The sequence below is a fragment of the Elephantulus edwardii genome, unplaced genomic scaffold (assembly GCF_000299155.1).
Source record: "Elephantulus edwardii isolate Elephantulus edwardi_28Jun2011 unplaced genomic scaffold, EleEdw1.0 scaffold00035, whole genome shotgun sequence".
NCBI lineage: Eukaryota > Metazoa > Chordata > Mammalia > Macroscelidea > Macroscelididae > Elephantulus > Elephantulus edwardii.
This window is the reverse complement of record NW_006399785.1, coordinates 619,101-645,345: the sequence shown is the minus strand read 5'-3', so window position 1 is coordinate 645,345 and position 26,245 is coordinate 619,101. Positions and strand designations below refer to the sequence as shown.

The 26,245-nt window shown below is 42.5% G+C and overlaps 1 protein-coding gene across 1 annotated transcript in view; it reads right to left on the bottom strand.

The window, feature by feature from the left end:
* The window catches only part of GPR125 (G protein-coupled receptor 125), a 211,085-nt gene that overhangs the window by 80,733 nt on the left and 104,107 nt on the right, over positions 1–26,245 (bottom strand). Inside the window, exons 6-10 of the mRNA XM_006884506.1 lie at positions 23,546–23,706; positions 18,425–18,638; positions 13,031–13,195; positions 2,360–2,561; positions 1,480–1,635 (exon numbers count right to left, since the gene is read on the bottom strand). Coding sequence (XP_006884568.1) covers positions 1,480–1,635; positions 2,360–2,561; positions 13,031–13,195; positions 18,425–18,638; positions 23,546–23,660 — 852 coding nt within the window. The 5' untranslated portion in view covers positions 23,661–23,706. The remainder of the gene's footprint in view (positions 1–1,479; positions 1,636–2,359; positions 2,562–13,030; positions 13,196–18,424; positions 18,639–23,545; positions 23,707–26,245) is intronic.

Genomic DNA, 26,245 nt, shown 5'->3' with positions numbered 1-26,245 from the left:
AATGCATGGTTGTACAGAGAGAGAAATCCCAGAAAGCCCGAGATGAACCAGTCCTGGCTGGCCCACCATGTAGAGACAGGTTTTCTCAACGGCTTTATCAGCTATATCACTGTTTTAACATTCTGGTGACACTGTATCAAATATATACCAAGAGTGGTGGGTTTAAAGGACGCACGTTTATTTTCTCACAGTTTCACAGGTTTTAAATGAGAACTCAGGGCACCTGCCCTATAAGCAGTTCCATCTTTGTTCCTCCTAGTTCTTAGCTGGGTTGTTGGTTACTGCTGTCCACACGGCTGCATGCACAATGAAACCTATGCCCTTCACAAGCCGGACTACAGATCTGACCTTGGTGACCCCCAGGATTTTCCCTGACAGAATTTCAGATGTAGATCACTAGGTCTTTCTTCCTAATCCATCACAGTCAGTCAACACTCAAAACTCATTACTGTCCTCTTGGCACCAACTTGGAGCTGACTCTCCGCTTGGTTTGCACGTCTGTAAAATATACAAGAGAAAACTCCCATCTTTCTTCCAAGGAGCTGCCAGTGGATTCAAACTTCCAGAGACGCAGGGTCTTTGGGTTAGCAGCACAACTTGTCACAAACTACGCCAGCAGTGACCTCCAGTGCCACAGGAACCTGTTCGGTATAGTAACACGGAACTCTACATTGAGAGAGAGAGAGAACTGTACAGGACGTGCACTGGCCAAGCACTGAACACAGACAGCCTGTGTGGAAGGTGAGAGTCCTACAGCAAAGCCACCAATGCCTCTTGGCTTTTAATAACTGCAGATTTTCCCCGACATTCCTGGGCTTGCAAATACACCTGTCCTCCGCCCTCTGTGTATCTTTTTATAACAGATAATTTGCAGTAGTGGTGGTGGTGTTAGGTGTCACTGAGTCAAGCATGACTCACAGCGTCCCCATGAACAAAAGATCTGAACCCTGTTCTGTCCTGCGCCAACCTCACACTTTCTGACATTCAAGAGCCCACTGTAGCAGTTACCATGTCAATCCACCTGGTTGAGGGTCCATGCAACTCTACAATGACATCATTAACAATAACATTAACCACACACACACACACACACACACACACACACACACACATACACACACACAAATTCCACTTATTTCCAATCAGGCTCATATTTTCAGATACTGAGCCAAGGATGTCAATATAACTTTCTATGGGACACAATCCAGGTGTAACAATCATAGAATCTTAATTTCCAAGAATGGCAAGTTAACCTAACACACACCCACTCACCAAATAACAGCAACAAAAATAAAAAACCCAACCAGATCACAATAAAAGACGCTGCTGTAGTTTTTCAAAGAACATTCTGGAAGCCATGAAATATTAAATATCTACTTTAAGAACAGCAAACATAAAGGAGGCTCTGAATATAACAATTTAGCTCTTATCACATAATCTATTTGTTGATGCTATAAATCTAAAGCAGAAAAAAAATACCTCTTTTGATTTCTCCTCTTTGGTAAATCTTCCAAATTTTTCTATCATTTCAGCCACAAATATAACATCCATTTTGTCAGAGAAGTTGGCTGCTTCCACGGTGTAAGCCAGTAATTGTCGGGCTGTCGCAACAGCATTTGTAAGATTGAGAGGCATCTACGTTTAAAAGGAAGAAAGCAGCACTTAGCAAAATGCGTGACCACATTCTGACATCTTAGCTTTGCATCCAAAACACGGCAATGAATAAAAATACGTATCCTTTATTCAACATGACCTTCTGAAAATGCTGTGTCAAACCTGAGAAAACTGGAAGGAATTTTAATGGAAATCACACCGAGGAAGAAGAATTGATGCTGCTGAACTGTGGTGTTTGTGAAGAGATTACTGACCATCCCAGGGACTGTCAAAACAACCAACCTGTCTTAGAGGAAGTGTGCTGGGAGCCAAGGGTGCTCAGTAGAGGCAAGGAAAAAAAAATACTAAAATTTACAGCCAAGAAAGACTAATGAGGTAATATTCTATTCTGCTGTCACATGAGGGTCACTCAATTCAAAGACTCAAACTCAATGCCATCAAACCAAGGTCAACCCATAGCTGACCTTCCCCGGGACTCCCAGGCTATAACTCATTAAGGAGGAGACTGTCCATTTTTCAGAAGCAACTTGATGGTAATCCACAACTATTACCAGGACTTCTAAAGGTCCTTGAGTAATAGTTAAGAAGCACAGGGCTCATTCTGAAGACAGATCTTTAGAAGAGGAAGTCCAAATCCCAAATCCTTCTATTTCAGCTAGCTGGGAGCAAGGGGAACAATAAGCATTTGGTATGAATGGCATGTTTTACCCAGAACGTACAATACATGGGAAGATTTTCTGCTCACCTGATTAAACATATACAGGACCCTAGTGACATCATTTGCATACTGGCATCGAGAATAATCATCATCGGCCCAAAAGCCACCCCGGTCGCATCGGCGCCAAGCCTTTCTCTCATCCTGCGGGTTCCCAGGGTAGATGCCACTGGCATGGGTGTTTCGTGTGCACTGGAGATATGCGGTGATGCCCGCCAGCGTCCTGGGCCACCTGGACAGAGGAAGACCAGAGAATGAAAAAAACACACTGAAGGGCAGTAAGAGAAGAAAAAAAATGAAAACTGTAACATGCCATGTATAATTCTGCTGCTGCTGTGTGGCACGGAGTAGATTCTGACTTACAGCGAGGCTACAGGACAAGGTATAAACAGCCCACAGATTTCCTAGGAGAAGTAACCTTTACAGGAGCTGACCACTTGTGGCATGAAACCACGAGCCATGCACAAAAGAAGAATAAAATCAAGCAAAACTGCTTTAAAATTAAAGAGTAAAATGTTATATACATTCATATAAATTTTTGGCATGGATTATTATTACAATGTAAAGGCACTCTGACAGTGCAGTACTTTCATCTGTGGACTATTAAATGGTGGTTTGAACTTACCAGCCATTCAGTAGAAGAAAAATGAGATGGTGTCCTGTCATTAAGGCCTTGGAGAGTCAAGAGTGACTCTGTGGCAGTGAATTGTGAGGTGTTTGTTCAACCTATTTTAAGCTATCAGCTGAACAGACTTCAATAAAGTTATTTTTCTCAAATTAAATTCTCTAGTATTCTGAATACAGCTGTCAATGAAAAGGAAATCATAACCTAGTCAGTAAAAGAATAAAATGGAGAAAATTCATACTTATTTCTTTATATTTACTATCACTATGTCATTTCCTGGTGGCTTACTGAATTATCAAATGGAGCTTCTATCTGAAGCAGTGGGATTCTGGGAAGTTGAAGGCTGATGAGTCATTTTGACTTAATTAACAGTTGTGGACTTGAAGCCTCTTGCTTAAACCAGGACATGATGGGCAGGTCTCTGTGGTTATAAGTCAACTGGGTTCTTGGTCGTAGTTATTAGATGCTTGTTGTGTTTGAAGAATACTGTACAGCGCTCGTCTGTCAGTTTGCTGTACAAAGACAACTTATGAGTTGCTATGATACTGAAAGCTGTGCCACTAGTATGTCAAATGCCATTAGGGTTATCCATAGTGGACAGGTTTTAGTAGAGTTCCCAGATTAAGATGGACTAGGAAGCAGGACTGGCCATCCACTTCTTAAAAAGCAGGCCTTTGAAAAGCCTATGAACAGGTGCCTGTCACAGTGGGCTCTAGCGTGTCAGGAAATGTGAAGACAGCACAGGATGCTAAGGATTCCAGATCTGCTATTTATGGGGTCGCTGTGAGTCATGCTCAATTTGATGGCACCTAATAACAACAAGGTCAGAATCTTATCCAGTACAAATTTGATCTTTCACAGAAATAAAGAATTAGTGTGTATGGGCTGTTATCAGGTACCATCAAGTCCAAACCAACTCATAGCTGACCCTCCAGAGGATTTTCAGAGGCAGAAATTGCACAGGAGGAGACTGCCCATCTCTCTCCTTTGGAACAGCTGGTGGATTCCAGCAGATGGTGTTTCTTTGGGTCACCAGCCCAACTCCTTACCACTAAGCCACCAGAGCTCCCTAGAGTATGCTTAAGAAAGTGTTAACACAGTAGGACTCAGGTGTCTGTCCTCAGAACAGCCAGCCAGCAAGGTCCTCAGCCAGCACCTGCCCACTGGGTCCACATGTGTTGCCAGTGAACAAGTGTCTGACAATTTAGGCAAACATTCTGGTTTATACCAAGCATCTGCTTTCCTCTTAGAAGTCTGGGATTTTAGTGCACATGTGTGAACGATGGACAATGAACAGAGATCAAAGAAGAACTGATGCCTTTGAACTATGTTGTTGTTTGTTGTTATGTGCCATCGAGTCACTTGCGACTCATAGCGACCCTATGTACAACAGCCCTAAACTCCGCTCTGTCCTGTGCCAATCACACTGTCTCTGACACTCCCATTCCAATTATCCCAGTCACCGAATCAATCCACCTCATAGAGGGCCTTCCTCTCTTGCACCGTCCCTCCACCCTCCCAAGCATGATGGCCCTCTCCAAGGACCGGTCTCTCCTCACAAGGAACTGAAGAACAGGTTCAAACCTCAAGTTGCTATAATCAAGGATGCTTTTGGCAGAATGTTAAATGATCCAGGAAGTATTAAAAGAAGATGGAAGGAATATACTGAGTCACTGTATCGAAAGGAATTGGAAGACACAGAAGAATTTCATGAAACAACATATGAGCAAGAGCCTATGGTGATGAAAGAAGAAGTTCAGGCTGCTTTGAAGGAAATGGCAAAAAATAAGGCTCCAGGAATAGATGGTATACCAATTGACATATTTCAGTTAACAGATGCTGCCCTGAACGTGCTCACCAAGTTGTGCCAAGAAATCTGGAGAACGACCAGTTGGCCAACTGACTGGAAGAGATCGATATTTGTTCCTATCCCAAAGAAAGGTGACCCAACAGAATGTGGAAACTGCAGAACTTTGAACTATAGTTCTGGTAAAGAGTACTGAACATATCATGACCTGCCAAAAGAACAAAGAAATATGTCTGAGAAGAAGTGCAGACAGAATAATACATCTCAGAAACAAAGATGGTGAGACTGTGTCTCGCGTACTCTGGGCATGATACCAGGAACAAGTCCCTGGAGAGAGACACGATGCTTAGACAAATAGAGGGTCAGGGTGGGAGAGGAAGACCTTCAGTGAGATGGGCTGACATGGTGCCTGTGCTAGAAAACAGGAGAACAGGTCCAGCTCCACCGCGCACAGTGTGCCCATGGTGTACACAGGGTTCAGCTCCACCACACACAATGTGCCCACAGTGTGGAAAGGGTTCGGCTCCACCGCACACAGTGTGCCCACAGTGTGGAAAGGGTTCGGCTCCACTGCACACAGTGTGCCCACAGTGTCCACAGGGTTCAGCTCGACTGCACACAGTGTCCACAGGGTTCAGCTCCACCACGCACAGTGTGCCCACAGTGTGAAAAGGGTTCAGCTCTACCACACACAATGTGCCCACAGTGTACACAGGGATCAGCTCTACTGCACACAGTGTGTCCACAATGTGGACAGAGTTCAGCTCTACCACACACAGTGTCCACACTATGGACAGGGTTCAGCTCCACCATGCACAGTGTGACCACAGTGTGGGCAGAGTTCGGCTCTACCACACACCGTGTGGTCAGGACAGGGGAAGGTTCAGTTCTATGCACATACCATGCTATGCTGATTCAACAGTACCTAACAGCAAACATGTCAGGGTGCCAACTTGACTAGCACCCAATATGAAGCCTGGGCGCTTCCCTGGGCATACACCAATGCTGCACTGATCTGGCATTGCATTGTCACTGCTGGAGGAAGAGGCAATCCCGACACTCCTAAGAGGAACCTTGTGTTTCCTCGTGGCAGAAGGAGAAGCCACAGAAGGCTCACCTAGGGTCTTTTTCATCTTTATGCTGAATATTGTTTTATTAATTTCAATGAAAGTTTACAGAGACTGTGGATTTCCATTCATTTATTCATTGTTGCACTTTTCTCCCTGCTCAACCTCCCCCCTAAAGCACTCTTCTCTTTGAAAAGTAAAAGAAAACATTCGTTCACAGTTCTACAATCCCTCCCACAAAGTCCACTCCACTGTGCAGCCTTCATTCTTGACTCCTATCATGGCAATAAAAACTAATCATATAACCCTTTGTAACAGTTCTCTCTCTCATCTGTTTCAATGCAGTGAACATAATTTATCCCATCTTTCTCAGTCTCCCCCTCAGCCCCGAAGTCAGTCCCATTCTGCAACAGTGGCACTATGCAGTATCTGTCCTTTTGTGACTGAGATATTTCACTCAGTATAATGTCCTCCAGGGTCACCCATTTTGTGTAATATTTCATGAGCTTCTTGTTTTTCAGTGCAGAGTAGTTTTCCATTGTGTGAATATAGCACAGCTTCTCTATCCATTTGTTTGTTGATGGGCACTCAGGTTGCTTCCGACTCTTTGCTACTGTGAACAAAGCCACAATAAACATGGGTGTGCATATATCTGCTTGGGTGGCAGTTATGATTTTTTTAAATAATTTTAATAAACATTTACAGAGAATTTGGATTTCCATTCATTCATTGCTGCACTTCTCTACCCACCCAGCCCTCTCCCGCTGCCCCCCAGTTCGCTCCTCTCTTTCAAAAGTAAAAGAAAGACTCCCTCCCTGGTACACAATCCCCCCGCACCCCTCCCACCACCCCAAGTACATTCCACTATGCAACCTTAATTGTGGACTCTTGTGATAACCATAATACCCTATCATACATCGCTTTTAAATTATTCAGTCCCTCATCTGTTTCAGTGCAGTATACACAATTTATCCAGTTTTTCTCAGTCTTACCCCCACCCTGATATCAGTCCCATTTTACAGCAGTGGCACCATGTAATATTTGTCCTTTTGCGACTGAGATATTTCACTCAGCATAATGTCCTCCAGGCTCATCCATTTTGAATAATATTGCATGAGTTCCTTGCTTTTTCAATGCAGCATAGTATTCCATTGTGTGAATATACCACAGCTTCTCTATCCATTCATTTGTTGATGGGCACCTAGGTTGTTTCTAACTCCTTGCTATTGTAAACAGAGCTGCGATAAACATAGGTGTGCATATATCTGCTTGGATGTCAGTTATGGTCTCTTTGGGATATATTCCCAGTAGTGGAATTGCTGGGTCAAATGGTATCTCTATTTGCAACTTTTTGAGAAAGCGCCATACCGCCTTCCACAGTGGTTGCACCATTTTACATTCCCCCAACAGTGAATAAGGGTTCCAGTTTCTCCACAACCTCGCCAGCATTGGTTGCTTGCAGTTCTGTTAAATTTTGCTATTCTGACTGGGGTGAGATGATATCTCATAGTTGTTTTGATTTGCATCTCTCTTAGACCTAGGGATTTTGAACATTTCTTCATGTGCTTGTTGGCCATCTGAATGTCTTCTTTGGTGAAGTGTCTATTCATATCCTGTGCCCATTTTTCAACTGGATTATTTACCTTTATCTTGTTGTGGTGCTCAAATACTTTATAAATTCTAGATATAAGTCCCTTATCTGACATGTCATTACCAAACACTTTTTCCCAGTTTGTGGCTTCCCTTTTTACCCTGTTGGAGAAGTTTTTGGATGTGCATAGGGATTTGATTCTTAGAAGGTCCCATTCATCTATTTTATCTTCCCCTGGTTGTAGATTTTTCAGGATATTTGGAAGACTGTTTATGTTCTGAATTAGGACTACTAGAATTCTTCCACACTTTTCTTTAATGAAGCTTATAGTCCTTGGTTTTAGTCCTAGATCCATGATCCACCTTGAGTTGGGTTTTGTATATGGAGTGAGGTGTGGATCTTGCTTGAGTCTTCTGCAGATATTTTTCCAACTTTGCCAGCACCATTTGTTAAAAAGGCTGTCATTTCCCCACTTAACTGATTTCATTTCCTTGTCAAAAATCAGCTGACCATATGTAGATGGGCTATCAACTCTATTCCACTGATCTATGTGTCTGTCATTGTACCAGTACCATGCTGTCTTAGCCACCACAGCAGTGTAGTAGGATTTGAAATCAGGGAGTGAGATGCCTCCTACCTCTTTTCTATTTTTGAGGAGTGCTTTGCTCATTCGGGGCTTCTTTCCATTCCAAATGAAACCAGAGATTGCCTTTTCCATCTCCTTGAAGAATGGGATTGGTATTTTTATTGGGATTGCATTGAACGTGTAAATTGCCTTTGGTAGTATCGCCACTTTCACAACATTGAGTCTTCCTATCCATGAGCAAGGGATATTCTTCCACTTCTCCAGGTCTCTTTTTGTTTCTTGCAGTAATGTTTTGTAATTTTCTTTGAATAGATCCTTTGTACTTCTAGTTACATTTACTGCCAAATATTTAATCTTGTGATTAGCTATTGTGAAAGGTATTGTTTTTCTTAGCTCCAGCTCTGTATTCTCTTTGTCACTGTAGAGAAATCCAACTGATTTTTGTATGTTGATCTTGCACTTCTGTCCTCCCTATGAGCTACTATGTAGCTTCACCTAAAAAAAATAACAAAAAAAAACCCCACACAAAACACAAAACCATACTTGGAATCAGCTGTGAAACTGTTTCCAAGTCATAGAGTCCCATGTGTGACACGTCAGAACCACATGATATTCTTGGCTGGGATCTTTACAGAAGCAGACTACCAAGCCTCTCTCCCTTGGCTCTACTGGATGGATTTGAACTAACAACCTTTTGATCTGTAGTCAAGTGCAAACCATCTGCACCACTCAGGGCCCTGATATTCTTACAAAAGCGTTGGGCTAGATCTTAGCAGTACAACTATATAAGTCTCTTGAATCTTAGTGTCATTTAGCGCTGGACGTGGTCTTGGGCACCTCCAGACCACAGCATACAGCTGAATTTGGCAGAGTACAAGCCACTCAAAGTACATGTGACCACACACGCTTTTGGCATGAACCATCATTAACTGAGCTGGGAGACGTCTTTATTATTTGACCTCTGCTGTTAATGCCTCCAAGATTGGGAATGAAACTGAACACATTTAATACAAGTTACAGCTGATAATGTAACAGCGGAGCTGCTGAATTATAGTATCAGTCACAACAAATAGAATTCATTACTCAAAACTGCATAAATAGATCCAGCAACAAGAAACTACGGCTTACTAATGCAGTGGGATTTTAATTGTATAATAGCTTAAGGAGTGTCAAGGGATAAATAATTCATTAATTGGTTATATTTTTAGATCTTCTCATCCATCATTAAAAATGTAAAGCACTCAAAAACTATTAAGAAAAAAAATAGATACCTATCATAAATAGAAAACAGCATCCCTTGATTATCCTCATAAAAGATGTTAAGTGTAACAAAAGTACAAACGATAGCTAGGTCTGGCCTTAAAGTTTGCATTATAAATATTAGAGATCAATATTTAATCCACATAAGAGACTTACCTACTGGTAATAATAATGCTTATTTCCATATATTTGTGTGAAAGAGTAAAGCATTAAAACAAAAGGAGCAGGTAGTAAGACAAAGCACAGTAAAACGAAGAGTAATGATGAGTTAGTTGAGCTAAATTTAAAGGTGCATCCCTTCTTCACTCTGGATTTCAAAATGAATGCCCAGAGAATTCCCTTGATTCTTAAAAATGTACAGCCCTAAAAAAAAACACGTACAGCCCTACAGCCCCAGACAGGTACTATCAACCAAAGAAAGACACAGCATGGGTATTAAACAGTGTTTATGCAGCTTATCAAGTGTGTCAAAGCTGATGAAGATGACACAGGATAGGACAGGGTTCCAAACTGATGTTCAGGGAGTCACTGTAGGTCGTACTTGACACACCTAACAACAACATGCTGCTTAGCTGCTCTGGTGGCTCTGTCTGTAGGGAACTGCACTGCTGACCCAAAGTCTATAGCTCTCTGGAAGTTCTAATCCAGCAGCCCCTCCTCAGAAAAAAAGATGAGCAATCTCCTCTCGTGCTATTTACAGCCTTGGAAACTTAAAGGGGGAGTCAAATAGGATCACAACCAAATAGCAATCAGAAAGTTTAAATAAAGAGCAATGTTACTTATAAAAACAATTGATTTCTCCTTCATTACATCCGTGATCAAGTGCATCCTGTCCACGAATACTGCAACTGGCTGAAAAACTGACTGATGAGTCAACTTGCCCCAAAGGTGCAGTGAAGAGCAGACCCGGAGACGTGTTTCTGTCAGAGCACAGCCTAGAAAGCCCAGCAGAACAGAGTTCTGAACACACAGAGGTAGCATAGTCAGAATTGACCCAATGGCAACAATTTCAATTTGGCTAATTATTGAAAAAATATCCCTTAACCTACAAGAACACCAAGTAAATAATTTAAAGTGGTTTTGATCAGCTCAAGGAGAATCTAAGGTAAAAGCTACTCTTCTTGTTGTGTGGCTGTCAAGTCAGAACTGACCCCTGCTGACCCTCTCGGGGGTTATCTGAGACAGTTAATCGCATGGGAGGAAACTGCCCATCCTTCTTCTGCGGAGCAGCTGGTGGATTTGAACTGTGCACCTTGGAGACTGCAGCTGAGCTTCTTACCATTAGGCCACTAGAACTCCCAAAAGCTACTACCTCTCACAAATTTTAAACTTTCTCCTAAATGAGTCCTTAATATTTAACTCATCCTACAAATACCCGTTGGAGAAGGTGCGGCCAGCGTGCTCCTTGAAGGAAATGACGGTGAAGCTTCGTCCCATGTATGGTGGACATGTTGTTAGGAGGGGCCAGTCCCTGGGGAAGGACGTCATACTCGGAAAGGTGTAAGGGTCAGTGTAAGACAGGAAGTCCTTCAACAAGGACTGACACAATGACTATCTACAGCTTCAAATATATCAGAGACAACGAGGACAGCACAGGACAGGGCAAGGTGCAGACCCATCATTCACTGGGTCACTAGAAGTCGTAGTGGATTCAACAACACACAACAACAATAACAAGTTGTTGTTATGTGCCGTCAAGTCGTTTGCGACTCATAGCAACCCTATGTACAACAGCCCTAAACCCTGCTCTATCCTGTGCCAATCTCACACTGTCTCCAACACACCTACACCCATTACCCCAGTCACTGAATCAATCAATCCTCCTCACCGAGGGTCTTCCTCTCCTGTGCTGTCCCTCCACCCTCCCAAGCATGATGTTCCTCTCCAAGGACCGGTCTCTCCTCACAACATGTCCAAAATATGTCAGACGAAGCCCCAAAATCCTTACCTCCAAGGAACAGTCCAGTTTAACCCTCTCCAGGATGAATCTGTTCATTTTCTTAGCAGTCCACGGTATATTCAATACTCTTCTCCAGCACCACAACTGAAAGGCATCAATTCTCCTTCCATCCTCCCTAGTCATTGTCCAACTCTCTGATGCATAACAAGTGATTGCAAAGACTTGTTTTAAAAAAACAATCCATCAAAAAGATTCATTGCTGTGCAGTGAGAATCAATTCCTAGCTGACCCTCCTGTGGGTTTTGAGGAGGCTGTAAACTGCACTGGGGGTACTGATCACCTTGCCCCTGAGAAGCTGCTGGTGCATTCAAGCCAGCCTTTGGGCTAAAACCACCAATCCCTCCAGACAAAATCACCAGACCTTCTTCTCCGTCTACATTAGCAGAGAACAATAAACACACCTGGAGTTCCGATGGCTTCTCAAGCTTTAGGCTACAGAGCATCTGTATCTTCAAATCCTTATCATACTGTTGCCAAAACCACTGAATGCAGGGAGCGGAGTGTTGGGGTATGTGTTTCTCCTACTTGTTGTTGTTGCTGAGTATCATCAAATAGATTTCAAACCGTAACAGCCCCATGGGACAGGTTCAGATGGGACAGACCTTGTTATCTTGGTACCAGCAGTAAGGAGATCAGGAGATGTATTGCACTGGGAAAGTTTGCAGTCAAGGAGCTCTCCAAGTTATTGAGGACCAACGATGCACTCCTCAATTTGAGGACTAAGGTGCACTTGATTCAGGCCACATATTCTTTTTCAATCACTTGCTATGAGTCTGAGAGCTGGATAATGAATAAGGATGACAGAAGAATTAATGCCTTTAAGCTGTGGTATTAGAGAACAGTACTAAATATCCATGGACTGAGAAACTGGAGAAAGTGCAGCCATAGTGCTCCTTGAAGGCAAAGATGATAAAGCTTTGTTGCACATACTGTGGTCATGATGTTGCTAGGAGAGGCTGTTCCTTAGAGAGGGCCATCATGATTTGGGAGGTGGAGGGATGATGAAAGAGAGAAAGACCCTCAACCAGAAGACTGATACAGTGACTGCTGCAATGGGCTTAAGTATGTCAATGATTGTGAAGATGGCACAGGACAGGAAAGGGTTCAGATCTGTTGTTCATAGAGTCGCTATGGATCATACTAGACTCAACAGCACTAACAACAACAAGAACACTCTTGACAGGAGCAGACCATCATCATCTGTATACTCTGGAGCTAATGGGAGGGTTAGAACTGCAAAACATTTGGTTAGTAGCCAGGTGTTCGACCGCTGTGCTACCACGGCTCCTTACAATCATCAAAAGTAACTTAGCATACACAACCACTCCAATTTCATCCATAAAAGAGCCACTAAAAAAACAGGAAACACTATCAGCCTGTCTAAAATCTGCACGTAAATAGCACACACTATCCATTATGTTGTCCTAAAGTCATGGTTCTGAATTTGAATAACAATATTCTTAAAACACAAAATAAAACAGAAAACACCAAACCCCAAAACTCCTAAAAACAAAATTCCTGATTTACCTTCAAGACACTCTTAAGTCAACAGATCTAGGATATGTTTCAAGCAAAAATATCCACCGTTTGTTTTTTTTTTCACATACCCCTGTACAATTCTGAAACTTCTCAGTGTTCTAATCAGTAACTGCTAGACAATGATCTACAGATGTACCCAAAACATGTACTTACTCACATTTTGCCCATTTTCCTCCTAAGTGGAGGAGACCAATCATGTGTCTTTGAAAATCAAAAAGGGGTTAAAGGCCAAGTCAGACGGTTTCAGCACTTTCCATGTCACTGACCTGAAATCACCCTTGTTGTTCACCACCCTCTCTGGAGGACAGTACTGGGCAGAGCTTTCTAAGACCACGATGTCCACTGTCCTCGTATTGTTCCCACGCTTAGTCTGGACATGACAGCCCCAATTCCCAGTGGATCCAGCCTGGATATTAGAGATGGTGAGGGCACTGTGTGAAGAGATTTTTTTATTTTAAAAAGAGAGAAAAAAACACAATTAAGCATCAAGGGGAAACTTGCATCATCTAGTCTATCAGTATGACCAAAAGCAAGTGTGTCCATACACCTATCTGCTAAGAAGCAGATGAATAAAAGTGGCCCCTCCCTGGAAGTACTTCTGCAGTAGATCAAAGAAGGCAGACAAAAGACTGTGAACAAGTGCAGTGAGCTGTGTGACAAATATGGCAGGTGAAACTTCTCCTTACAGAAAAAAAAATGACAACCGGAAACAGCAGGGTCTGAGAACAGCATATGCAAAACCAGAGCCATTGAGGCTTGTTGTTTGACTACAAAACTAATGGAGGAGTTGAGTTAAACTCTGCAGAAAACATTCAAGCAGGAAGACAGGAAAACCGTTACCATGCACCCTTTTTATAGTTGGTGGTATAGCGAGACCCTAGCTTCTTGCTGTTATGTCAATTCTGAGGCATGGCAACCTGGTTTATAAGAGTAGAATCACGCTCTGTGCAGTTTTCAGGTAACCGTTACAGAAATAAGATGCCAGGTCTCTCTTCCGTGGTGCCACTGAGCGAGTTCAAACCACCAACTTTCAGGGTAGTAACTGCAGGCTTTGCACCACCCAGGAACTAGGCTGAATCCTACTAAGGAAAAAAGTAACATATCTGTGGAAGGCCAACTCGAGGAATAACCACTTAAACCTCCAAAACAGACTCAATAAGTTACCAATTAACATTTTAGCAAAAGAACTCTGCCGGGCAAAGTTCCACATCAGTTGGTAAAATGGCTGTATTTCCTACTGGCTGTCAGTAAATTCAATTTTCAAGATGAGATCATAACTCTCTATTATAAAACCTATTAATTGAAAAGCAAATGTCAGAACCTTCAATTAACCTGAACTCTCCCTGCTGTACTTTGCTTTTACGTGTGTACAAATGACGAGACAATTACACATAAAGCGTGTCTCATCTTAATGAACACAATTATGCCTCACGCACATGTTCCTAGTCTCCTAAATCATTGATGGCTACACTTCAATACAACAGCAATGTTCCTCTGCTAAAGACTCATAGAGTACAAATCTTCAAAGACAAGGTATCATATCTTTACTAATTTTAATAATATCTTTACAAATAAGTTGGGTGGAGATAGCAACACATTGTTGAAAATGCTTTTCCAATAACACAAACAATTTGACATTAAGTCTGTGTAGCAAGAAAGCTGAGAAACATTCTGCTTTTTCCTGATGGCGGAGCAGCTCAAACTTTGATTTACAGACGACGGTCAGTGACTTAGTAAAATTTTTCTGGCTGCTGTTAGGCCAAAAGAGTTATCAGTGGTTTCTTTCATTCACCAAGCTCAATACCAAAACTGAGTGTCTATTTCCTGCCAACTTTGTAACATTTTGGGGGATAGAAGAAAGAGAGAGGGTTAACACACAAAAATAAAAAAATGTCTCTCCTCCTTGCGAGCTCTGTTGGCTTACTGGAAAGGAGCTGTGCTGCCAACACAAAGACAAGTGATTCATATAAAACAGTGATTCTTGTAATCATTCCAAAATCCAGCATCTCAAAGGACATGGTTACCGTTGTTGTTAGGTGCCGTCAAGTTGAGTACAACTCATGTTGTTGTTGTTGACTGCTGTCGGGTCGAGCTGGACTCATAGCGACCTTATGAATAAAAGACCTGAAGCCTTTCTATAAGATTTCTCCAAGTTCATAGTTTCCAGAGGCATGTTGTTTAGAAAGTGGATGCCACTCCTGCATATTGTTGTTATGTGTCATTGAGTTGCTTGCGACTCATAGCGACCCTATGTGCAAGAGCCCTAAACGCCGTTCTATCCTGTGCCAACCTCGTCATCTCAAATGCACTCATTCCCACCACAAAACTCACAGAATCGATCCATCTCATCAAAGGTCTTCCTCTCCTTCGCCGCCACTCCACTTGTCCCTCTCCAAGGACCAGTCCCTCCTCGTAACATGCCCAAAGTATGTCAGATGAAGCTTCAGAATCCTTGACTCCCAGGAGCATTCTGGCTTCACCTTCTCCAGGACAAACCTGTTTGTTCTCCTAGTAGTCCATGGTATATTCAACACTCTTCTCCAGCACCACAGCTCAAAGGCATCAATTCTCTTTCTATCATCCCTATTCACTCTCCAACTCTCCGATGCATAGCACGTAATTGAGAAGACTACAGTCTGGATCAGGCACACCATAGTCTCCAGCCTGACGTCATTGCTCTTCAGTACTCTTGAGAGGTCCCTCACAGCTGACTTTCCCAATGAAATTCGTCTTCTGATTTCCTGGCTGCTGTTACCAAGAGTGCTGACTGTGGAACCAAGTAAACCAAAACTGATAACTATCTCAATCTCTTCACCATCCATACTGATACTGCCAATTGGCCCAGTGGTGAGAATCTTCGTTTTCTTGATATTGAGCTTCAATCCATATTGAAGACTGCAGTCCTTGATCTTCTGCAGGAAGTGCTTCAGGTCCTCCTCAGTTTCAGCAAACAGGGTTGTGTCATCTGCATAACGCAGGTCATTAATGGCTCTTCCACCAATCCTAATACCACATCCATCCTCATACAGCCCAGCATCTCAGATGATCTATTCTGCATACAGATTGAAAAGGTATGGAGACAAAATACATCCCTTATGGACCCCCTTCTTGATTTTGAACCATCCAGTGTCTCCCTGCTCTGTTCTGACGAATGCCCCTTGGTCCAAGTATAGGTTTTGCATTAGCACAATCAAATGTTCTGGGATTCCCATCTTCTCAGAGTCAGCCATAGCTTGCTGTGATCCACACAGTCAAAAACCTCTGCATAGTCAATGAAGCACAGATAGACATTCTTCTGGTATTCTCTGGTTTCTGCCAAGATCCATCTTACATTAGCTATAATATCCCTAGTACCACGACCTCTTCTAAATCTAGCCTACACATCTGGCAGTTCTCTGCCGACATAGTGTTTCAAACATGTTTGGATAATTTTCAGCAGGATCTTGCTTGCATGTGATATTAATGATATTGTTCGATAATTTTGACACTCTGTTGGGTCACCGTTCCTTGGAATGGGAACAAATATAGATCTCTTCCAGTCAGTCAGCCAGCTGGCTGTTCTCCAGATTTCTTGGCACAACTTAGTGAGCACATTCAGAGCAGCATCTGTTTGTTGAAATAAATAAACCGGTATGCTGTCAACTCCTGGAGCATTGTTTTTTTGCCAATTCCTTCAGAGCAACTTGAACTTCCTCCTTCATCACCAAAGGTTCTTGCTCATATGTTATTTCATGAAATTCCTCTGTGTCAGCCAATTCCTTCTGATACAGTGACTCTGTGTATTCCTTCCATCTTCTTTTGATACCTCCTGGATCATTCAACATTCTACCCAAAGTATCCTTAAGTATTGCCACCTGTGGCTTGAATTTGTTTTTCAACTCCTTCAGCTTAAGAAATGCTGAGCGAGTTCAGCCCTTTTGATTTTTCCGACTCCAGCTCTCTGCACATTTCTTTATAGTATCTAGCTTTGTCTTCCCAAGCTGCCTTTTGAAATTTTCTGTTCAGCTCTTTGATTTCTTGGTTTCTTCCTTTAACTTTGGCTTCTCGGCATTCTAATGCAATACTCAAGGCTCTCATCTGTTATCCATCTTGGTCTTTTCTTCTTCAGCCTTTGTAATAATCTTTTGCATTCTTCGTGGACGATTTTCTTGATATCCTCCCAGAGCTTGTTTGGTCTACGCTCATTGGTGCTCAAGGCCTCAAACCTGTTCCTGAGATGGTTTTGAAATTCGAGTGGGACAGACGTAAAGTCAAATTTTGGCTCCCATGGACTTGATTTAATTTTCCTCAACTTCAGCTTGAACTTGCATAATGACCTTATAAACAGATCTGAACCCTATTTATCCTGCCCTGTACACTTATCCTGCCTGACACGTTTGAGCCAAGTGTCGCAGACGTATCAATCCACTTCACTGAGGGTCTTCCTCTCCTTTGTCCACCCTCCACCTTTCCATGCATAATGTCCCTTTCAACAACATGTACAAAATATGTAAGACGAAGCTTCACCGTCCTTGCCTCCAGACAGCACTGTGGCTGCGAGTTCTCAAGACCTATGTGTTTGTTTTTCTGCAGTCCATGGGGTATGCAGTACTCTTCTCCAACACCACAGTTCAAGGGCACTGATCATTCCCCTGCCATCCTTATTCACTGTCTAACTAACTCTGAGCTAACTCTCTAGTTAGCAGTCGGGTAGGTTATTAACTATACATGAGGGCTCCTTAAACTAAGAGCACTTGTGTGCTGGTGTGTGTATTCATTTCTTTTACACTTTTTAAGTGCCAAAGATACAGCTGTCAAGTCTATTCTGATTCACAGCAGTCCTACAGGATATCTATCATGAAACTGTCCCCATAGGATCCTCAAGACTGTCAATCTTTACGTGCGTGAGCAAACTGCTTAATCTTCCTCCCACGGCATAGCTGGTGAGTTCGAATCACCGATCTTATGGTTTGTAGTACAATGCTTAGCCTACAGTTCTCTCATATTTTTATAAAGTTCATCCAAATTAAGAATTCTGGTGCCCACCATAATTACAAGGTTGATAGAACATGTAAACTATTGTTTTATAGTAGTGGAGTGGTGGTGGTGGTATTATGTATGACTGAGTCAGAATAAACTCCTAACTGACCATCCAGCAGGTTTTCAGAGGCAGTAAATTGTAAGAGAGGAAATTAATTGCTTATCTTTCTTCCACAGAGCAACTGGTGGATGTGAATCATCTGTCTTGGTGTTGGGAGCAAAGCTCCTTCCCAGTAAGCCAACAGAGTTCCTCAGAAGGAGAGACATTACCCTGAAATGCAACATTAACCACCAGACAAAAACACTGCAAATATGGGATTCCTAAAAGCAAATATATAGACTTAGTAATAGAAAATTGCTAAATATTACTATGTCTTGTAAATATGCATTTTTGTTGGTGCTTGAGACTTTCATCAAAAGGCTCCAATGTTTAAAAATTTCTCTTTACTCTTATTTTCTTATAAAACTGGATTTAAAAGATGGTTATGAAATTCTAGAAACTGGACAAAAAGAAAAGGAAATAGTAGATGTGTGCATGTCATAACACAAGGGAAGAAGAAAATGTGAAGTCATCAACAAAGCATTACCACCGTGAAAGGCGAAATCAGAGCCACGGGCGAAACTCCTCTGAAAGAGGGTACCTTGCGATCAGCGAACAGTTGTGAATCATGTTCTTCTCAACAAAGATGCCTTGAGCTTCATCCGTTTCCACGATTCGCCCGTCCTGATACCAGAGCACCTGCATGTCCTGATCGATGTACGAGGCCATACACTGGAAAGGCAGGCTGTCCCCCTCGAAGACAACTTGGCGGTGAGATGGAGTCATATAGAATGACGGCAATTCGAGGGGAGGGTCTAGAGACGGGGAAACACAAGCTCAGGACACAGACACTAGACTCGCAAAGCATAAGACTAAGAACAATTCTAATCAAAATTATACGACCAAATATTCCTGAGTAAGAGCAATAAAAAGCCAAAAGTATACATACAAAACCAAATAATTTTTAGCAACCAGTTTTCTAAAGCTAGTACCAAGAAGGCTGTAAGGATTCAAGAGGCCACAGGCAATCTGCAAGTTGCATATCAATATTCAAATGCACAATTAGAACTCAATCCCTTTGTGAAACCTAAAATTTTGAGGTTGATACAATGGTGCATAATAACTTTGCAACTCAAATCAAAACATTATTATTATCATTTTTACTAAAAAATTATATTAGATGTTGTAGCACATCAAGAATTCTCTTAATATGCTTTGCATAAAAAGGAACATTATATGTGACAGACTATAAGCATTTGACTAAATGACATAAGATATCAAATGTATATAACTCATATACATACAAATTTGACTTAAAAATAGAACTTGGAATAGAATGTATTTATCATCTAAGAACTGGCTATAATTAAAGAGAAAGTGTTTTATCATTGCTTCTAACATTTGGAGCTGATCTTTTTTATGGTTATGGAAACACTGATCAAATGACCAGAATCAACCAGGAGAACAAATTCTAATGACACTTAAATATGGAGGGGGAAGAATGTGTGAGAGCGAAATGCTGACTCACACAATTTTAAAATACACCTTTGCAATAACATTACCTTTGATTAAAATTACAGTTTTTTATTATAGAAGTAAATACATAGTCAAGGGCAAATCCTTATGGACAAAAGGAGGAAGAAATCAGTTGTTTCCTTTAAAAAGATGGCTTATTTCCAATGAAAATAAGAGAAATAATAAATGAATTTAAAACATTTAACACAAACATCACAGGCTCATTAGAAGACTGTAAAATATTCCGTTCCCTTGACATCCGTGGCAATTCCATTTTAGCAACATATCCTATAGAGAGAATAGGAAATGTTCAGGCCTCTCTCCTTATTTCCTTTCGAGGAGGGAGGTGTGTCCCTTTGGGGCTGCAACTTTCTAATACATTTATGTTTACTAATTTACTCTAAAAAAAAACAACAGACAAACGAAACACAACCAGGAAATGTGCAGAGTTATGTAAGAAAGCTAATCACTGCATTGTTTTGTTGGTGTTGTTAGGTGCTATGAAGGCAGCTCTGACCCACAGTGACCATATTTGTAATAGAAGGGCTGTCACTGCCAATCCTGTGACATGATCACCAGCACTGGTATATTTAAGCCCACTGAGCCAATCCAGCTCCCTGAGGGTCTTCCTCACTTTTGCGGATCCTTTACTTTATCAGGTAAGACATCTATGTCCAGGGACTGGTCCTCTGACAACTTGACTGTAGTGCATGAGAAGACATCTCACTATCTTCCCTATTGTTGTTGTTGTTGTTATGTGCCCTCAAGTCACCTGCAACCCACAGGGACCCTACGTACAGCAGCTCTGAACCCTTCCCTGTCCTGAGCCAGTCTCACTAATTCTGACACATGAACCCCCTATGCCCCAGTTACCATATCAACCCATCTCATCCAGGTTCTTCCTCTCCTGCGCTGTCCTCCACCTTTCAGAGCATGATGTCCTTCTCCAAGGACCGATCTCTCCTTGCCACGTAAGCAAAGTAAGTGAGGTGGAGCTTCAAAATCCTAGCCTCCAAGGAGAGACTTGATTTCACCCTCTCCAAGACAGACCTATTCGTTTTCTTGGAAGTCCATGGTATGTTCAAGACTCTTATCCAGCACCACAACTTGAAAGCATCAATTCTTCTTCTGTCATCCTAAGTCGTTGTCCAGTTCTCTGAAGGATAACAAGTAATTGTGAAGACCATGGCCTAGATTAGGCGCACGTTAGTCTCTAGACTGACATCGTTGCTTTTCAGCACTCTGGAGAGGTCTCTGACAGCAGACTGACTGAAGAAGACCTGAAGCACTTGCTGCAAAAGGTCAAGGACTGTTGTCTTCAATATGAATTGAAGTTCAACATCAAGAAGGCAAAGATTCTCATCACTGGGCCAAGTGGCAGCACCATGACAGATGGAGAAGAGACTGAGGTTGTTAACAATTTCAACTTGCTCGGTTCCACAATCAACCAACACTCTTAGCACCAGCAGTCAGGAAATAAAAAGACGAAGTGCACTGGGAAGATGCATGTCAGGGACCTATCCTTCTTCCCTCTTAAGTGATTATTTTGGTTGTACTTCTGCCAAGACAGATTGGTGTATTCTTCCAGCAGTCCATGGTATAGTCAATATTCACTGGCTACATAGGCAGTGATTTGGCTTCAGGCTTCCTTATTCACTGTCCGTCTTTCATAGAAATATGAAGCAACTAAAAACACCACCTTCATTCTCAAAGTGACATCTTCTTCACGGGGATCTGCTCAGCATCCATACTCGCCCTTACAGTGAAAGGACAGAACGCTGACCTACAGACATATACTTTTTCTGACTTTGAAACATCAAGTAATCCCTTGTTCTGCCCTCATGTCTGCTTACAGCGTGAGCACAACTAAGTGTTTTGTGATTCTCCTTTTTTTTGAAACGTCATCCCTAATTTGTTATGATCCACACAGATGAGCACCTCTGCACCGTCAACAGAACACAGACAAGGATCTGCTGGTCTCCTCTGCTTTTAGCCAAGATCCCTCTGACATCAGCAGTGATACCCCTCTCTCCATGTCCTTTCCCTGAATTCGGCTTGAAATTCTAGCAGTTTCCTGTAGAAGTCTGTACTGCTGCAACTGTTTTTGAATCATCTCCTTTGACTTAATCGCTGCATTGTTTAGGAAGTGTGAAATGATTAACAACCTAAAGATGCAGTGATGAGGAAGTTGTTAAATAAATTACGGCTGCATCTATATAATGATCAGTATGCAGCCATTTACCACACACATACATACACAAAAAGGCGGCAGCTTGTATTACTGCAAGTTTTCAAAAGGTTACAAGACATCATTAGGGAGTATAATGATACTTTAACAAAGATGAACGTGAAGAGGACACAGGAAAAGGGTGACTATGTTACACCCTGGCCTTGATGTGCGTTATCTCAGTGACAGGAATCCTACCAGGAGCTGGCTTTCCTCCTGGTGACTTTGTGTTTCTGTGTCTTTTCCTACAGCTTCATTTTCATCCACTAAATGCATTTTGTTTGTAAAACAACAAAAATGGCAGTAATAAAGGGAAGAGGAAACAGCAGAATAGAACTGTTTTACTTCCCCACACAAAGTCTGACTCGGGACATCCCACTGCCAGGCAAGGCTCTGTACTTTTGATGTTGTTGGTACTTGTTTTCTTTTCCATTTATATCAGTTACCACTGAAAGGGATCCAACTTCAAGCCCACATAGGAGCGAACCCACCCTCCTCCACAGGGATCCCATGGCTGATTTTTTCTGTGGACTCAAACCACCAGCCTTCAGGTATGAGCTGAGCCCAGCTGCACCAGGAGAAATCTTCTACCCCCTTCCTCTTCAGCTAGTTTTCAAAATCACAATGTTCTAGCGCTGTATACTACTTCACTAAATAGATGCATCACACATTGTAAGCCAATTCCCAGTTCTAGGAATTTAAGGTCTATATGTTGGGCTGCCAACAAAAAGGTTGACAGTTCAAATCTGTCAGCAGTCTCTTCTCAAGATTCCCAGCCTTGGACACTCCATGGAGGGTGCAGTATGAGCCAAAACTGACTCCAAGGCAGGTGGTTATGTGTGAAGATTTATACGCATAGCCAATCATTTCCTAATAATTAAATTTTAAATGTAGAAATAATGGGTCCAATCAATGTAACCTTTTAAGTATGGTGATTTAAAGGACACTTTACAAAGTCTTTATCACTGAGCCCTCAAATTAACAAAAAAAGATGACCTTATCTTGAGATTTTAGGACCATAAGCAACCCTTACATTGGCAGCATCAGGATAGATGGAGAAGAGACTGAGCTTGTTAACAATTTCAGCTTGCTCGTTTCATAATCAACACTCTTGGCACCAAGAGTCAGGAAATGAAAAGATGAGTTGCACTGGGAAAATCCGCTGTCAGGGACCTCTCCAGAGTGCTGAAGAGCAAGGATCTCAGTCTAGAGACTAAGGTGTGCCTGATCCAGGCCATGGTCTTTGCAATTATTTGCTATGCATCCGGAGAGCTGGACAATGACCAATGATGACTGAAGGAGAATCGAGGCCTTTGAGTTGTGGTGCTGGAGAAGAGTACTGAACATACTATGGACTGATAAGGGAATGAACGGGTCTGTCATAGAAAGGGTGAAACCAAGCTGCTCCTTGGAGGAAAGAATTTTGAGACTATGTCTCATATACTGTGGGCACGTGGCCAGGAGAGACTAATCTTCAGAGAAGGTCATCATGCTTGGAAGGGTTGAGGGACAGTGCAGGGAAGGAAGACCCTGGATGAGATGGACAGACATAATAGGAGTAATGAGGGTGGGTGTATCAGAGACAGTGGGATTGGCTCAGGATAGAGCAGAGTGTATAGCTATTGTGCAGAAGGTCGCTAGGAGTCGACTTGACAGGACATAACAACAAAAAACAACCTTGATTTGTCAACTGATTAAAAATCTGAAGTGGCAGGCTATTCTTTGAAAGTGGCTTTCATAATAGAAAGATGTTTGCAATCTAAGAGAAGATAACTAAAAATATCAATTAAAAGAAACACTTTTTCCTCCCCAATCCGCCTGACTTACCTACTTAACTATTGGCATCAATAAAATACTATCAGATTCACTAAAATTAATGGCTGTACTTCAGTTCCCCCTCCAGAGTATAAATAGAATTTTACATCTTAACAAGGAAAATATGGTAGCAGGTCAAAAGCTGGCCAAGAGCTGCTCCCTTACCACACGTCAGCAACTCCTGCTTCACACCTGTGATGGGCTGGGCCTGCAGGGACTTGGGGTAAGCACACCTGGTGTCCCGCACGGTGATGTTCCTCTCCTTCACCCAGCGATGCATCCACAAGATGTTGCAATCACACAGGAGGTACTCCGTCTGAAATTCTCTGTGTTGTGCAAAAGACCAGGGAGCAGGAGAATATAGTGACTAGAATGCAATCACACTTGGTGCTTGACAGCAGCGCCTCCTGTTGGAGACAAACACCCACTGCTCCCCTGACCAGCCCTCGGCTTACAGCGCGCACTGACTCCGTTCTCCTTTCTAATGAGCTCACTCAGACTGTCTGATCCCAGCACTGCTTTCTACAGCCCTGAGACACGGCTGCTCCATCACTGTCAGTACGCCAACAAAATCTATCCATCATTGATCTCTTACGCACCAGATATCCTAACCTCTGAAATGCCATACATATCCCAATCTTTTTTGCCTATCAAATCCCAGGCCCCTTACAAACATGTGGCCCTTAAATTGGATCATAAAGCTTCGACCAATTTCATTTTTAGGATCATTGCCATGTTCTTTGTCTAAATGCTTAAAATGTGATTCATTCTGGCACTCAAGTAGCAACCAAAGGCAATCTACAAATGCGTCATGTGGTCACCTTCAGTCAGTCTGGCTAAATGGTATAGGTCCTGAGAGCCTGTTGTGACTGCTTGGTGCCAGTTGGTTGTCAGCTCCAGCTGAAAACAACCCCATGTACAACAGAGCAAAGTCACACTCGACCCTGTACCATCCTGACCATCTCACTGCGCTTATGCCCCAATACAGTCACCGTGTCAATCCATCCTGCTGACAGTCGTCTGCTCTGTCACGGATCCTCTTAATTTGCTAAGTACGACGTCCTCTTCCAGGGACTAGTCTTTGCCAAAAGTATGTCCAAAGTACGTGACGCCAAGTCTCAGCCTTCTCACTCCAGAGAAAAACACTGACTGTGTGCTTCTTCTATGATATATTTCTTATTTTGGCAGCCCACAGGATAGTCAATACTCTTCGTCAAGACCACAACTCAAAACATTCATTGTTGGTCTTCCTTATTCACTGTCCATCTTTCAGATGTCCAAGAAGTGAAATGAAAATACCACATCTTGGGTCAATTCACCTTAGTCTTTGCCCTGACATCCTTGCTCCTAAGTCTTCAAAATGACACACTAAAGACGAAAGGCATGTTATTTCAGAATGAAATATGTAGCTCCACTTCCTAGTCTGTCTGGAAGCTGCATTTAAACCTATCCACCATAGGGGAGCCTGCTGGCACTAGATCTGGCATTACTTTCAGGATCACAATAACATCCAAGCCACCACAGCATGTTAACCTGGCAGACAAAAGTGGCAGAGCCTACACGAGAGGAATGACTTTTCCTTCTAGTTCCAGACTATGTTCTACTGTGTTGACATAAAAGTTGCTGTATCAGCACTTTTTTAATTTCACAAAATGAGAATACATCAAGCATGATAGAAAAACAGAACTTTCATGATATAAAGAAAAAATATATTATAACTTATCATTTGGACATGTTGTTGTTGTTGTTAGGTGCTGTCGATCTCAGGCTGGTGGCCTTGAACTGCGTGACATTGGGATTGCAGCTAAGCTTTTTGCCAATATGTTATCATTGTTGTTAAGTGCCGTCGAGTGGCAGGCAATTCATAGCAATGCTATGAACAAAAGTCCTGGACACGTCCTGTATAACTTTCGTCCTTTCGTCGTTCATAGGGTTTCCAGAGGCAAGCTATTGTGGAAGTGGACGCCACCCCTCCTTCCAAGCTTGTTTTAATCAGGGAGCGAGGCAAAAGGGGGATGCTTTTGGACAAACTCAGACACGGCACCAGAAGGGAGATGCAATCATCAAAACTAATGTGATGAATAGTACAAACCCACGTCCGTCACGATGGTGAGAAACTAGCTAAATGCCTCCCTGCTGACTGAATCCCAATGAGAACAACGAAACGGGACTTACCTGATGGAAAAGAAACGAAATGTGTAAACACCAAACAGAATGGTATCTGTAGGGATGGAATTCTCCCTTGAAAATAGACACTGAACCTTTACTACTGTTGTAGTTGTATATGCTGTCGAGTCGCTTGTGACTCATAGCGACCCTATGTACAACAACCCTAAACCCTGCTCTCTTCTAGACCAATCTCACTATCTCTGACACACTCATCTTGATTACCCCAGTCACTGAATTAATCCACCTCACAGAGGGTCTTCCCCTCCTGCGCTCTCCCTTCACCCTCTCAAGCATGACATCCCTCTCCAAGGATTGGACCCTCCTTGCAACATGTCCAAAGTATGTCAGATGAAGCCTCAGAATCCTTGCCTCCAAGGAGCAGCCTGGTTTCACCTTCTCCAGGCTGAACCTGTTCGTTTTCTTAGCAGTCCATGGTACACTCAGTACTCTTCTCCAGCACCACAGCCCAAAGGCATCAATTCTCCTTCTATCTTCCCTAATCATTGTCCAACTCTCTGATGCATAGCAAATGATTACAAAGACTATGGCCTGTATCGGGTGTACCTTAGTCTACAGAGTGACACCACTGCTCTTCAATTCAGTACTTTGGAGAGGTTCCTAACAGCAGCAGACTTTCCCATCACAATACATCTTTTAATTTCCTGGCTGCTGGTACCAAGAGTGTTGACTGTGGAG